This window comes from Rhipicephalus sanguineus, chromosome 11 (genome assembly GCF_013339695.2).
Source record: "Rhipicephalus sanguineus isolate Rsan-2018 chromosome 11, BIME_Rsan_1.4, whole genome shotgun sequence".
Taxonomy (NCBI): domain Eukaryota; kingdom Metazoa; phylum Arthropoda; class Arachnida; order Ixodida; family Ixodidae; genus Rhipicephalus; species Rhipicephalus sanguineus.
The window spans coordinates 1,883,678-1,898,374 of NC_051186.1; the positions used below are offsets into that span (position 1 = coordinate 1,883,678).

The 14,697-nt window shown below is 44.5% G+C and overlaps 1 protein-coding gene across 1 annotated transcript; it reads right to left on the reverse strand.

Moving 5' to 3' along the window:
• Positions 1 to 457: 457 nt before the first annotated feature.
• Positions 458 to 13,831, reverse strand: LOC119373675 (uncharacterized). Its single transcript, XM_037643738.2, has 4 exons — positions 13,710 to 13,831; positions 11,842 to 11,961; positions 4,843 to 5,022; positions 458 to 609 (listed from the first exon to the last, which is right to left on the reverse strand). Exons 1-4 carry the CDS (start codon positions 13,768 to 13,770, stop codon positions 518 to 520), a joined length of 453 nt encoding a protein of 150 aa, XP_037499666.1. The 5' UTR covers positions 13,771 to 13,831; the 3' UTR covers positions 458 to 517.
• Positions 13,832 to 14,697: the final 866 nt, after the last annotated feature.

Below are 14,697 nucleotides of genomic sequence, written 5' to 3' on the forward strand. Positions count from 1 at the left end.
ATGCATTCACCTAAGACGACTCCAAGGCTAAAGTCAATTTTTTCTTCTTAGTCGATGCAGTGATCCGGCCCCGCCATCCTCTGAAAGCTTTGTGGACCTAGCTTGGTTTTGCACTGCCTTAAAGATCGGAGGCGCCTCACCTGGTTTTGCACTGCTTCCGCGATCTGCCCACATTTGACCACGCTACGATGTCATGTGATGACGGCCTAATGTGACGTCTCGTGACTTGGCGTCACGTCATGCCAGAATTTGCAAAGCCATGTTGACGACACAATTTTTGGCGATATGTGACTTAATGAAGTCATATGATGACGTCATCAAGTGATGATCATTTTTCGCGTCACTCGTCCTCGACGCCGCGGGGCGCCGACGCCGACTATCAAATTTCGCGCTTTATGAGCCATTTGAGGATATTGCCTTATCATTACATGAAAAACAAACACAGCTTTAAGGTGGAAATTCTCGCAATGCTTTATTTGTACAATCTCTGTTTGCAATATACAAGGGACAGCAGATGTCAGTTCAAGCTATGTTTTTTGAGATGTTTAGTCATACTTTTGTGGCAGTGTTGTTGTATCCATTTGCTCTTTTCTGGGCCATCTTTATGGTCTAAAACAAAGAAAAAAAATGTTTCAGCGGGAAATCATGGATAACCCAATAACACAAAAATCAATCAATCAATCAATCAATCAATCAATTTTCTGTTATTTTCTGAAGCAACACGCAGAAATTGAAGCTAGTTTTAGGAAACACAGGAAGAAGAATACAGTTATAAAATGTGACACAGAATAAAAAACCCACCATCTAGAGCTGCGATTTGAACCCGGGCCTTTTGAGGGGGAAGTGGGCATTCTACCCCTGCACCACTTTGGAGGAGCCGCGCCCATCTCTCAGACGAAGACACATTGCAGACTACCGATGGCAGCGCCAGAAGCGGATTTACCCTGTTTGGGCTTCACTTTCGAAATCTCGTTCCGAGCACTCCCCTGTTCTGTACACTGTACCCTAACCAAGTTGCACCACCGGCCTTCCTCGCGTTTTAGATATTCATCCTGTCGAATCATTCTAAACTTCTAATACTAGCTATTCAAAAGTCGAATGGAATTATTCGATTAGGTATTATTCTATTATAATCCGAAAGTCCAATGTTCGCACACCACTAGCTATATCCAATCAGTGCTCGACCCCGGAGGAGTAGGCTAACGAATGATAGGTATAAAATTCATATTACCGTAACGAAAAGTGCACTTCGTTTCGATAATACTGACGTCTTGGCTCTAACGTCAGTGCTGGCGTTACGTCAGACGATTTAAACGGCGATGTATTCGACGCGCCAGGTAAGCCCCCGATGTGCGCACAACTACTACACTTACAAAGACACGTCGATCAACCTCGTAAAGCTTGGCTCAAAGCCAAGAAATGTCGGAGGAACAACTCACTGTCTATTTCGCATGGAACCGATTCCCACAAGGCGTGGGATCTGCCGAACTTTTCGTGGTGATGTCATCCGTCGCCAGTGTCCAATGAAGGTAGCGCGTATAATGAGAACAAAACCTGTCTTTTAGCCGCAATAAAACTGTGAGACTCAAAGCGAGAGTCGACTGTTCTACCAGTTAGCCACACCAATGCATGAAACTCCATCAGAATAAAGTCGCAGTTTCGCCGCAACGGCGAAGCAATGAATGCGATAGCAACAAATTGCAATGTAACCAGAAAAACGGAAAGCAGCTCGAAATTGTCACCGCGTCGCTCGAGCCCAAAGGACGCACGAAAAGAACGCACACATGGCGAGCGCGAACTATCATGCGTCACAGCTCGATACTGGAAGCGCACTGCTGAAACATAAAGCAGGACGCACGAAACGAACGAACAGGCATACACAGGATGAGCGCGAACTAAACCTCGCAGTTGTTACTTATTTCTGTTTGAACAGCGCGCTCCTTTCGTAAAGGCGGCCGCTGGAGCGAGCGAAGTGACCGTCGTACGCTCTGTGACTTCAGCGCGACCATCGTGGGGAGAGCACAAGACATACAACCCCCTGCTCTAGCCCACGCCCGCCCCCCTTCTTTCCTTGAGATAAGCGCACGAAGGCGACCACGCCCTGTCGGGCAAAGAGCATCGGCTTGCTCCTCGCGCCATCTCGCTGCTAATGAAGAAACGCTTATAGGCGCCTGCCGTCTCTGAGTCCGGCCAGCGATAAAGGGTGTGTATATAACGCTCGCCATTCGCTGCGTGGACGATCTGCGTTCCGTGGCGTAGTGGCTAGCGCTACGCGCTGCCGAGCGAGAGGTCCCTGGTTCGATTCCGCTCTTCGGAAGCGTTCTTTTTAAATATTTTTCTTTGGGGTGTTTATATATATATATATATATATATATATATATATATATATATATATATATATATATAAATTTACATACATACATACTTATACATATACGGTGCATGACGGCGGCGACGGGGACGGACAAATACCAGCCGAGACTGTCCATATGTTTGCTATCGCAATAATATACCTTACAGCGGCATCCAATGGGGAAAAGTAGCCTTGCGTTCATCCATGGCAAAATTTGTGTGGCACACGCATGGTACTGCACCAGGCGTCACGCCATGTGAATCGCATAACGAGTGGATGCTCACCCGCAACAAAGGGCTGACTCATGAATAATAATAATAATAATAATAATAATAATATTAATAACAACCAGCCCAAGCATCAGTCACGTGTGCAGCCACGTCGTGCACGCACGGCCTTGAAATTACATGGGAAACTCCAGGAAAGATAGAAAGACGAAAGAAAGACAGATGACACAGAAAGACTCAACGATGCAGCGCTGTGTGCTGTGCATGTTCTGTCTTTTTTTTTTTGCGCTGTTGTATCTTTCGTAAGTAGGAACCAGCTCGCCCAAGCATTCGTTTGCTTAAACTCCGGGTGTCACGCGACGTACACTGCGTGACAGGAGGGAGCTTGCTTACCTCTTTCTTGATTCTTGGCTCCGACCCGCTATGGGACATTTGCCATGAAACTGTTGGTCACTATCAGGGGAAAACTTTCGAAATGAGGCGAAGTACGAGTAATAAATCGGTCGCCTAGGGCATAGAATGCTGAGGAACCATAACGAAGGGCTGTTCCACATTAAATCATCATCAGGAGGGGCAGGAGCATCAACAGCAGCCTTATGAATTACATGATGTTGTAGCGCGAAAATCCTGAAAAGAGTTACTAATCTGTAGGCAAATTCGAGAAGAGTAGTCTTTATTTAGGAATTTGTGCATTAGGATATCATGCTCAGCAAGCACCAGCTATTGGCACGGACGTTGTTGTACAGAAGTCTTTCCTTTTTACCAAAGTAAAAAAAAAAATTGGAGTTGTCTCCATTTTGTGGCGACAGTTGCCTATTTAATAATAATAATAATAATAATAATAATAATAATAATAATAATAATAATAATAATAATAATAATATAATAATAATAATAATAATAATAATAATAATAATAATAATAATAATAATAATAATAATAATAATAATAATAATAATAATTTCTTTATTTCCATCAACGATGGAGGTTTTTATTTGGTTGCTACATTTGGTTGCTACATCTGGTTTACGTTTGGTTGCTAGGAAAAAATTTTAAAAATTCAGTCACCTTCTATCTCGCGACGAGCCACGTATATAGCAACGTAGCGTCCTTTTCGGCGCGTTTCCAACCGTAGAAGTGTAATTTTGTTAACTCCTTAACATGCCGGGAGATGGCGACGTTAACCTATGTTAAGTATAGCAGCAGGTCTCGTATCATTGGAGTTGTGTATATTTGGTGCTTTGGCTGCTCGCCCTTACCAATGAGGTCCGCCACGATTCATTGACATTGTTATCACCAGCAGAACTAAGAACGTTGCCTTGGCTCCGCCTAGCATAACTCCATGACTCATCAAATAAATTGCGTAATACCTGTCTGCATTAACGCATCCCGACTGACACGAAGCGGTATGACACAATCCGTCGTCAGCAGCCTGGTTATACTTATTCCCTGGCCCGGTTAACGCGATCGTTTTAAAGCTACCTACCCATTACAGGATATACCACAATTTATCCTAATCAGCATCAGGATCCAGCTTTCGTTGTGGCCCAGGTACCATGGGCACTTTCTTAGCTTCAAGTGCGGTGATCAGATTGCGGTGACTTTTCTTCGGCACAGTCATGCCATGTTCTTACAACAAGACGGCGAGATGGGCTAGTTGGTGAACATTCATGTTTAAAGCAAAAGCGTTTTAAGCGCACATTAAACGAGGACAAAAGAACTAAGATTTTGACAGGACAGCGCTTAGCCCTCGTTTTATGTGCGCTGATAAAGCTTTTGCTTTAAACATGCATGTTCTTACGTGGTGTTTGTGTCTATAAATAAAAAAACTGCACGTAGTTTTAAATTAGCATTCCTTCGCTATGTACTTTTCGGATCACAAAGCTGGCCTGACAGTCCTTTGATAAATGCATGCTCATCAGGCTTGTAGTTTTCATGCTCAGGACTTACATGGAGCACTTTAAACGAGTTTACTACAGGCGCCTACAAGTTCGATTCTCACGATTGAGTTTTATGCGACTGAGTTCTATGCATCGCGCAGGCATGTAGCTTCACTCTCAAGCCATGACAAAACTGCGTGTGACGGATTTACGTAACCAAGACTTCTTATTGAAAAGTCTTCGCTTTTGTCGTCAACTAGTGGGACGGGCAGAAGGTACACAAAACCAACCTGACTTCGGGCTTGTAACTCCTATAGCCCTAGTACTGATTTCATTTAGTGAAACACCTAGATTACACGCCTACGTTGAGAACGATACTTACTTTTTATGCACGTGTTCATACAGGCCGTGCATGTCAAAAAAACTCCCCTTTTTTCCCAACAGGTAGGAAAATTGATGGAGTCGCAGGTATTGCTCTCTTCATTATAGGTCCACCTCTGAAGAAAAATTGTAACTGTGCAGTTCGTTTGAACTATTTTCAATCTGCATCTTTGGCGTCGTCCTGAAATAAGAGAGCAAGTGTTCTTAGCTCGTTTCACGTCGCACAAATAATGGCTTCTCACGGTAACCATTCAGCATCAAAATGTAGAAATACACAGTCTGTGGTAGCCAATAATTTTACGCTTCAATTTTTTAGATTACTTCCCTTCCGACGTTGAGTTATTCGGCGGCGATGACACACAAAAAATGGCTGGCTCTCCCGTAATCGAGAGTAGATGTAAGCATGAAATGGCTATCGGCAATGCAGATTGGTGGAGACTATGCTAGCCGCAATCTTGTGCATATTCGCAAGGGCACGCGCCACCGAACTGTGCGCTCGTCCATATGGTGGCTTATGTCACTGTGGGAAATGAACATTGGGCTTCGCCAAGCGTATGTGGCCGATACGGCCACGACACGTCAGCAGGCTGGTCAGCCAAACGCTATGATTGATCGATCTATCGAAGAATGCATCTCATGACAGGCCAAGATGATAGCAGCTACATCCCCTCAAACATACGAAAATAGCACACGAATGTATGGAAAGGTATCGCCTTCAGGAGAGGATTATGATGGGCTGTCTCTAAGAGCGTCAAATTCACAGAACATAATTTAAAGGCAATCGATAATACATTGCAAAAACGAAAATGAAGTGATATGTAGTTTTCTTTGAGTTTTAGTAATTCATCTTCATTAGGGTGCAGCTGTGTGTTCAGTTATTTTTCAGTCAACCGCGTTCTATTTTTACAAAAAAAAGTGGAATTGCAGGCTCAAAATGCATGCGCAACTTCTTCTTCGTTGTATTCATTTCGAGCTAAAGAAAACAAGATGTGTGACGTTGGTCCTGAAGCGCTGGAATGTCGAACAACCCGCCGGACATCGTAGTGCACTATCGAGCGTGATTGTTTGCCGTCAAAAGCCACGCAATAATGTAATGTCAAGGCGCATTAACTATGCGAAAGATTGAATTCATCGTATGCGCAATATATCTTGCTATTTCTCAGTCAGCAGTACACAGAACTAACGAAAACTCCAGCAGGTCGCACGCATTGTGGGAATGAATATTATACGACGCCGTCAGAAAGGAGCTGCGTGCAACGCATTATTTTCTTTGAGGCAAATGAAGGCCTTCATGTTATGACATGTAGTTCACTTTTGCATGTTTGTCATGCATGCATGTAGAATCTCGTGTATACCATATTATGAAGCGTTTAATCCCGTATGTACAATCGATGGTCTATCATTTATGTTCGTCATGCACTTATGTGATGTCCTACCAATTTTGGTATATACATTTATCAAAACGGCTGGAAGCGCACCATGAGCGTGGCATGTAAGTCATGCCGTACATGACATTCATATCATATTTGTATGCTACAACCTGCCGCTTATGCTCGTCATACCGTCATGCCCCACCATACGAATTTTGGTATATATCAAGCTAACGAAACGTCTTCGAGTGCATCATGAGTGTGGCAAGTCATGTCATACGTGACATGCATGTCACGATTTTGAATTAAAGACGATGACGCCGACCACAAGAGGACAAACAATGCACTGACGTTTCGGCTTCATAAGGGAGCCTTGTTCACCATCTTGAAAAAGATTGTGGCGAAGGCCCCCGTTATACACTGTTTAAGCCGTTATACACAAGCCGAAACGTCAATACACCGTTTATTCTTTTGTCGTTGGCGTCCACGTCTTCTAATTCAGTCATTTTTCCTGACCAGGCGGGTGTCCGTCGCAGCCTTGATTTGATATCACGATTTTTATGTTACGACTTTTCATTTAGGTTCGTCATACAGTCAATTCGCGCAATGCCACTTTCATATATATAACAATAATGAAACCGCTAGGAGAGCACTAAGTCGTAGGCGGCTAGATAGATAGATACGCTCAAAGTGGCGGAAGTTTGGTAAATGCTTCCCATTTAAAACAAATTGCGGCCAGTTACATGGACATTGCGCTTTAGGGGGATATGCACACAGCGGATGACAAGAACACAAACATACACACTAATTAAAACGGAATGAAAGCCTTGAAAAACACCTATCTTTATTTTTTTTTCGGTCAAACACCCCCCTCCCTCAAATTTTGGAGAGTGGGGGAGGCCGGGCCCTTGCTCCCCCCCCATTTACGGGCCTGGTTCCAAAATTACTCTGTATCTCATGAACTCTCTCTATTCTGCATCAACTATATGCAAGGCGCATTAAATTTATTATAATTTATTATTTTATTTGCCGCCTATTGGGGCTAAAAGACCCAACAAAAGAGAAAAGCTTAGCTCTTACTTCTATGGTCTTCCGTAGTCAGAATGACATTATTCATTGTTCAGTAATAAACCTTTGCTCATATTAGCGCTTCTGTTCAGTTTGGCTACAAGTCTGGCGATAAAGATAAATGACATGGCTACTTTGGCTACCTTTAGCTTTACGTCTGGCTACTTTTCAAATCTACCGAACCGCAGCCCTGCTCTCATGACAGCTAAATGAAGCAGACTAACGGACATGATCCTGCTATACGCACGTGCGACTGAAGCCATATGCCATATATGCCATGCCTATACACAATCTTATTGTATTGCAAAAAAAAAGTCGTGTACAGGAAAACATGTACGAAGAAACCTGGCGAGGACTGTATGATCATCATTTTAATGATATTAACAATAAAAAAATTACACCATCTCCCGTTAAAGGGGACCATGAGGCGATGCGAAGCCGGAGCACTTGCACGATCGCGTTCCGTTGGCGTTCGTTGGGCATGCTACCGACCTCGCGTCGTGGAACGCGAAGAGGGACGCTACGCGCGTCGTATCTTCCATCTAGCCTGGCCGTTAATTCTCACAGGGCGAGCGGAGAACGCGGTCGACAGGCGGGCGAGAGGGGGGCAGCGTGGGAGAGGAGAGAGAAGCGGAGGGGACGCGCATGCCGTCGAGCTCATCGCGGCGTTGCGCAGGAGAGAATCTCGGCATGTCTAGCCCGCGTTTCAGAGGAAGAGTGGAAAGGGGGAGGGGAGAGGGAAAGTGGAGAGGGGAAGGGGAGAGGGTGAGTGGAGAGGAGGTGTGTGGAGAGCGGATGCGCATACGCAGTAAGGTTGGTCACGCCGCACACCACCACCACCGGATTGAGCTCCGCCTTAAGATACTTCGCATCTAAAAGCTTAGAGGACGCTTGAGCTTCGCTTTCAAGAGTACAACGCGATCGGACAGTGTTCGCATCGCTTTTCCCATCGCTAGCCTGCCTTCTCGTCTTGGTGAACTCTATGCAGCAAAGACAGCCAAAGTGCGGACATCCTCGTCCTCCTACATCCATGTATGCGGCGCGCCGAAACACAGCGAGGCGAGCGCGCCTTTTGGCCCTCTGCGCCATCTGGCGGGCTTATAGTCGAGCTTCTGCCACGCACCTCCGAGATGTGTGTACAACCAACGGTAAATAGTGTATATAAATAGCTCGCCGTTGGTATGGCAGGGAAAGTGTGCGTGGTAGTTGAGCTGCTCAACGAATCGCGCAACGGAGCGAGGGGTCGGAGGGTTCTAATCCACGGTCGCACTCACACCGAAGATTTTAAGAACGAGGCTCCTAAATCTCGAGGTGAAACGTCCGCCATCTGCAAAAACAAACCCTCCGCGCCGTTCGCCTAGCAACGCATGCGCCGAGGAGCAGCCGCTGCCCAGCCACGCTCGCCGACGCAGACAGCCCGCGCTGCCGCCGCTCCGAGTTTGCCCCGGCGTAGTGCGAGACGAGTGCGAGTGTCAAAATACAATCGCTTCTACCGGGGGTGCCACACCCAGGCTTGCACGTTAGTTTGTGGTGTTGGAGTTTGGACATTCGTGCAAGGTCCGTGGCAGGCTGCGGATTGACTCTACTCTGTCTGCGCCAAGGAAAGACCTAGCATAAGCCAAGAAGGGCACGTTAAGCCCCTATGATCGACCAGCTTTGCTGTTTCTAAAGATTTACACGGCTAGTGTAAATTTTTTCATTTTTTATAGTTCTTTAAATGCATCTGCCTTGAATTTTCGCTCCCGGCCCACGTTGATTTTTCGCTCGCAACCAATGACGCCGCCACCGACGCCACCTACACCGCCACCAGAATTTCTCGAAAACAAACTCTTTAACGCTATCGCGTTTATAATAACGAGGGTCACTAAAGTACCAGAGTGAACGTCGTACAATCGTGTTTTGTGCCTTGTGACTGCATGTGGTGCCTTCAGTTTTATTTTGTCGCTCGACGTAATTGCCTAGATCGTCCGTAATTTCTTGCAAATGAAGTGATGTTATGCCATATATCAATAAAATTAGGGAAATATCAAATATATATAGGCATGTAATATAATGAGCTGGGTGGGTGTCTTAGAGAAAAGTGATTAGGTAAAATATAAGTAGCAAGTAAACTTTCGCTTAGCTTAGCCAGCGGCGTAGCTTCTAGGATTTTCACTACATTAGCTTCCACATAAGAATGACTGATAAAGTAATAATCTTATTACATTAAGTTGTGTGTCACTGGTCAAGGGAGTACAAACCTATGATGCTGTGCATGACTAAAACGCCCATCCGAGTATGTGTTTTCTATTGTGACTTCTGAAATGTATTTATTTCTTATAAAAACGTATTTTTAAGGCAGCGTGCTGTACAAAAGTCTCAGACTAAAAATACATGACACTTATAGACATCACCTATAAAGCAATAACTTATCAATAGTATAATTTCCGCCACGGTGCCCAGCGCTTACGGTGCTTGGCTGCTGACTAAGAAGCCGCTGGTTCGACCCCGGCCTCAGCGGTAACATTTCAATGGAGGCCTACTGCCAGAAGCTCGTGTACTGAGCGATATCAGTGCACGTTAAAAAACGCCAGGTGGTCGAAATTCTTCGGAGCGCTCCACTATCACATGTTTCATTGTGTCACGTGGTTCAGACGGTGCAGAAACCAAAACGGAACCGGTGAAGATGAAACTTTATTGGGCAAACGTGTGCCCGGTAAAAGGAGTAGCACTCAAAGTGCAGCTAACACGGCATGCACAGACGTCGATCGTCGGTGATCTGATCAGCGATAAGGCACGCTGATATTTATACACTGTGTTCAAGTTTAAGCGTTATGGTTTTCCTAATAGTCAGCACTGCGAGGTACGTGAAAACCACCTTTGCAGATAAGTTTTTACAGCGAAAGCTGTTATGAGATCACAACAACGGCCGTTTTTGGCGCCGTAGTTGTCCGCCACCGCCGGTGTCCGTAATCGCTATTGCGCGAAATGAGAAAAAAGTATGGTGGATCCCTCTATCATAGGAACTGGTATAACACGAAAGTGAAACGTATCTTCACAGACGTATTTGAGCGTTTGTTGTGCATTGTTGCGAAGCAATGAATGCTATAGCCACAAATTGTAATGTCACGCGAAGAACGACAAGCAGCTCTAAACTCGCAACGCGTTGCTCGAGCACATAGGAGGCAAGTAAACACACAGGATGAGCTCGAAGTAACAACTGTCACAGCTCGACTGTTAAAGCGCGTTGCTCAGACACAAAGGAGGACACACGAAACGAACGTACAAATATACACAGGATGACCGCGAACTAACTGTCACATTTGTAGCCTATTTGTGTGTGAGCAGCGCACTCCTTTCGCGATAGCAGCCGCTGCAGTGAGCGAAGTGACTCTGTGCTCTCTGCAACTTCAACGCAAATTTGCAGTTAGAGCACAAGCCGCAGAAACCACCACCCATCCCGGGATAAGCGCGCGCGCACGAGCGACCACGCCTTGTGGAGGCGCGGTCGCAAAGGTGACTTATCTGCAAAGGTGGTTTTCACGTTCTTTACAGTGCTGAATTTTAACAAAACCATAAAGCTTTACTCTGAATACCCGGTATATGTGGCACCCACGATTCCGGTCTTATCGCTGATGGGCACGTTAGTTCAAGAATAAACTGCACGGTTCGCGTTGCGCGGTCAAGCTTATCATACCAATCTTAAGTAATTGTGAACATTCGACATTCCGGCGCGGCGCGCACAAGGCAGTGATCACATGTGTAACGAGTCGGCTACATGAAGATAGAAAAAGAAGCGCTTGTGGCAATAGCCTGAGTCGCTTTTCGAGGTTAATCCCATAAACCAACCTACTAACATTATTATCAATAACTGTTATCAGTACTATCAATAACAATATTATCGATAACTGAAATGATAGATGACACAGTAAGAGAAATAAAACAGGTATTTTAGGCCTGCGTAGTACCTATTCGCAAAGCGAAGATTTGAGACGTGAAGTAGACAGAGCTTTGATGTTAAAAAAAAGCGAGCTTCCCAGTTCTACACCAGAAAGAACAATGGTTGTTTTTCAAGTTTTTGTGTGTTTTTAGGTATTTTTTAGGTTACCCCAAATTTAATTATTTCGATTTGCAATTAGAGGTGTTTACGCAGGGTGCTCCAACGATGTTGTATAGATTTAAAAACCCCGGACACCATTACACGTGAGACTTAATGCTGGTTCTTCAGTATCGTGTCCAATAGCATTCAATTAGTCTCTCCAATGCATTTGGTACACACTGAAATAACTAGCATTTGTTCCTGTCTTTGAGGCGCATGCAGTGGCGGCGCCTTGCGGCATCCGCATCACAGAAAACAAGGCACATGGCCGGATGGTGCCAGGGCAGAGGGCCGAACGGGACCAACACGCGTTACCGTTTTTCTTGGCAAGCGAAACGGCGGCAATTTCCTTGCCGATACAAGATGCAGCAAACATAAGAGTTGGTGCGCAGGCGCGTGACGTCATTACGTAATCACGTCACAGCAAATATCGGAGTTTCAACTCCTAGATGTTTCTTGCACCGCGGTAGTGATAGACACTCACTGTCTTGTCCTCCTCGATTCTTATCCACAGCAGGCCTTCTCGCTGCAGGCCTCCCGCTTGGTACACGTGCTTGTGTAGGCCTTTTGCGCACACCAGGACCCTCGTCATTTCCCTGGTACGCTGCATTCAAAACAAACGAGTCAAATTTATCTCGTTGGGTCTTAATATATAGGGCAGCATAAAAGCTCGTGATACGGTACATAAATTAGGCTTTATAAACTTGGTGTCATTATGATATTTCGAGTGCATATGCATGCTGATTTGAAGATTTAGTCCATTAGCCAGAGACTGTTATGTTTACTTATAATACATGTCTCGCAGTTACGCTAAATTTGTGTCCTTTGTTTTACATATCTACTCAAAGGGGGTGCAACTGCTGCCTTTGTTATTCTAAGATTATGGCCAGCTCCAGCCTACAGGATCAGCTAAGGATTGTTGCGATGGCTCAGGACGCGGGGCGATTTCAAGGCATCTTGGACTAAGGACGCCTCTCTTAAGCTAACTTCTGAAATAAAAATAAGTTTATTATGTCTTCATCAGGTACAGTTTCTTTACGCGAGGGTAGACTTACCGTCCCTATTCAATTGAAAACGCGCTGTCCTTCGTGATCATATTAATACACTACCTGAAAATATCGACACGGATATACCATTATTGGCGGTTGTTACTATCGTGAATTTCGTAAGATAGACCTATATACTTCTACATTATGCTATTAGGCACATGTTCAAACACGATATTGCATTTAAGTAACAAGTAGCAAAACTTCCTCAATATTAAAGAATTAAAAGCAAGTGCAACATAAGTCAACATGACCATGAGCTAGAGATAGGAGTTCCAATTGCACAGAGTCTCGACTTTGAGAATTTAAAGTTCCGCTACATATCTGAAATATTATTTTGAAAGCGAATTTCTCCAAAGTGCATTTAAATAAGTGCAGAATAAAACAAGGGGTAATTGTTGTCATTATATGATGGTTTATTTACAGTATATTAAAAGAAAAGCCACGTGGATGATCAGGGTCAGCATCAGTAGCGAGTTTTTTTTTTTTTTGCTTAAGTAAATAACACACATATTTACAGTACAAAGCATTCATCCTTGTACTCGAAACTTGTAAATTACAAAACAATAGAGGCTGTTACACATCACCACAGGATACATATAACCAAACGGTCATGTGTATCAGGGCACTACTCCTCAAGGAAGCATTTGTGGACATGAAGACAGCAGCGGCCTGTCGGCTCATCTTTCCAGCAGTATTTCTAATAATAATAATAATAATAATAATAATAATAATAATAATAATAATAATAATAATAATAATAATAATAATAATAATAATAATAATATCTGGGGTTTAACGTCCCAAAACCACCATATGATTATGAGAGACGCCGTAGTGGAGGGCTCCGGCAATTTCGACCACCTGGGGTTATTTAACGTGCACTTAAATCTAAGTACACGGGCCTCAAACATTTTCGCCTCCACCGAAAATGCTCCAGCAGTATTTCTATGAATATCTGGCTGACTGTAGGAAGTCGTCAGCAAACATGTGTAGAAGGCGGTGAGGCATCAAAATGCAGCGCAAGGGCATCTCGTTGTAGGATCTGAACAATATCTGTAAGATCGGGCATGTTCAGAAGGCTCATTTTACGAACTCTGGAGCTCTTGCAAGTTATTACTACTGCCTCTCTCGGGATTGCCGCTGCAGCGCTATACGCTGTTTCGTTGACGCCTTTACTGTGCTAAAGGTGCTGAGAAGTCCTAGCCTCCGGGCTTGCAGAAATTGTTGCTAGATTGCCGAAAATCCGAACCACTCGAGACATTTACAGGTTGAAGTTACGCGCGAAATAAATGTAATACCTCACCATCGTAGGTTATTACACAGATCAGAAGACCAGCCAGGATTGAATATTGAAGAAGCCTCATTGGTGTGGCTTGTTTCCTCGTCTCTGAGCGATTTCAAGGGTGGACTATTCGCTAAATTCCCTGCTGATATCTCACCACGCTTCAACGACGCGTAGTTCCATTGTACTAATAGACAATATAAGGTGCAGCTGCTGATATTATGGAGCGCAATTGTGACAGGTGAAGGACTGAACTTATGCGCACAAGAGACGCGCGATGAACTTGCTACTAATGAGCATCTTTAAGAAATTAGTGATGAATGGAGCCCGGAAGCAGTTCCCTAAAGCGTTCCTAGTTTGACACTGCTGTTTGTTTTCTCGTACGCGCTATTTCCTTGTTAGCCGCCATGTTAGTCAAAATAATATGTAAATACAGCCTTACTGCAAGGTGAGAGATACGGAACCTTTAGAAGAAGTGTTGTAGCATATCAACGCAATTTTATTCCTGCCCTTCCTTTTTACTGCAGTATACAAAGCTTTATTTGGCTTCTTTTTCAAAATAATTTTGTTTTATTTATGAGTTGCTGCACGTTGCACTGTCCGTCATCTCATGCCGACGGAAAATTTATAAATGGAGTACTAACGAAGGCATACAATGGTTACTGAAAAACGTGGCTTGTTTTATGGCATCTTCGACAAATCGCACCGGTGCGCACCGGGGCGCCCTGGTACGCCGTTTAGTCCAATCATCGTAGCCCCTGGACGCCCCGGTGCACACCGGTGCGAATTGTCGAAGATGCCATTAGTAACTTCGGAGAGGCAGCCTCGTGGACATACGCATTCTATCTATCCATTATTTTCGAACAGCGCGAATTAATAAGACATTAGGACTCAAGACACGCGAACACAAGGCCCGACTCTGAACTGAAGCTTTATTCCAAGGAGCAGAACATAAATGTAAGCACGCACATGGCTGCACCCAGCAAAACAAAAACCAAATAGAATAGAA

What these genes read in the sequence shown, in the direction of transcription:
- LOC119373675 (XM_037643738.2), bottom strand. Translation starts at nt 13,770, where the DNA reads ATGAGGCTTCTTCAATATTCAATCCTGGCTGGTCTTCTGATCTGTGTA. An exon ending in GAATCGAGGAGGACAAGACA is followed by an intron (nt 5,023 to 11,841) that starts GTGAGTGTCTAT and finishes CTCTTATTTCAG; the next exon opens with GACGACGCCAAAGATGCAGA. An exon ending in TATGAACACGTGCATAAAAA is followed by an intron (nt 610 to 4,842) that starts GTAAGTATCGTT and finishes TCTTTGTTTTAG; the next exon opens with ACCATAAAGATGGCCCAGAA.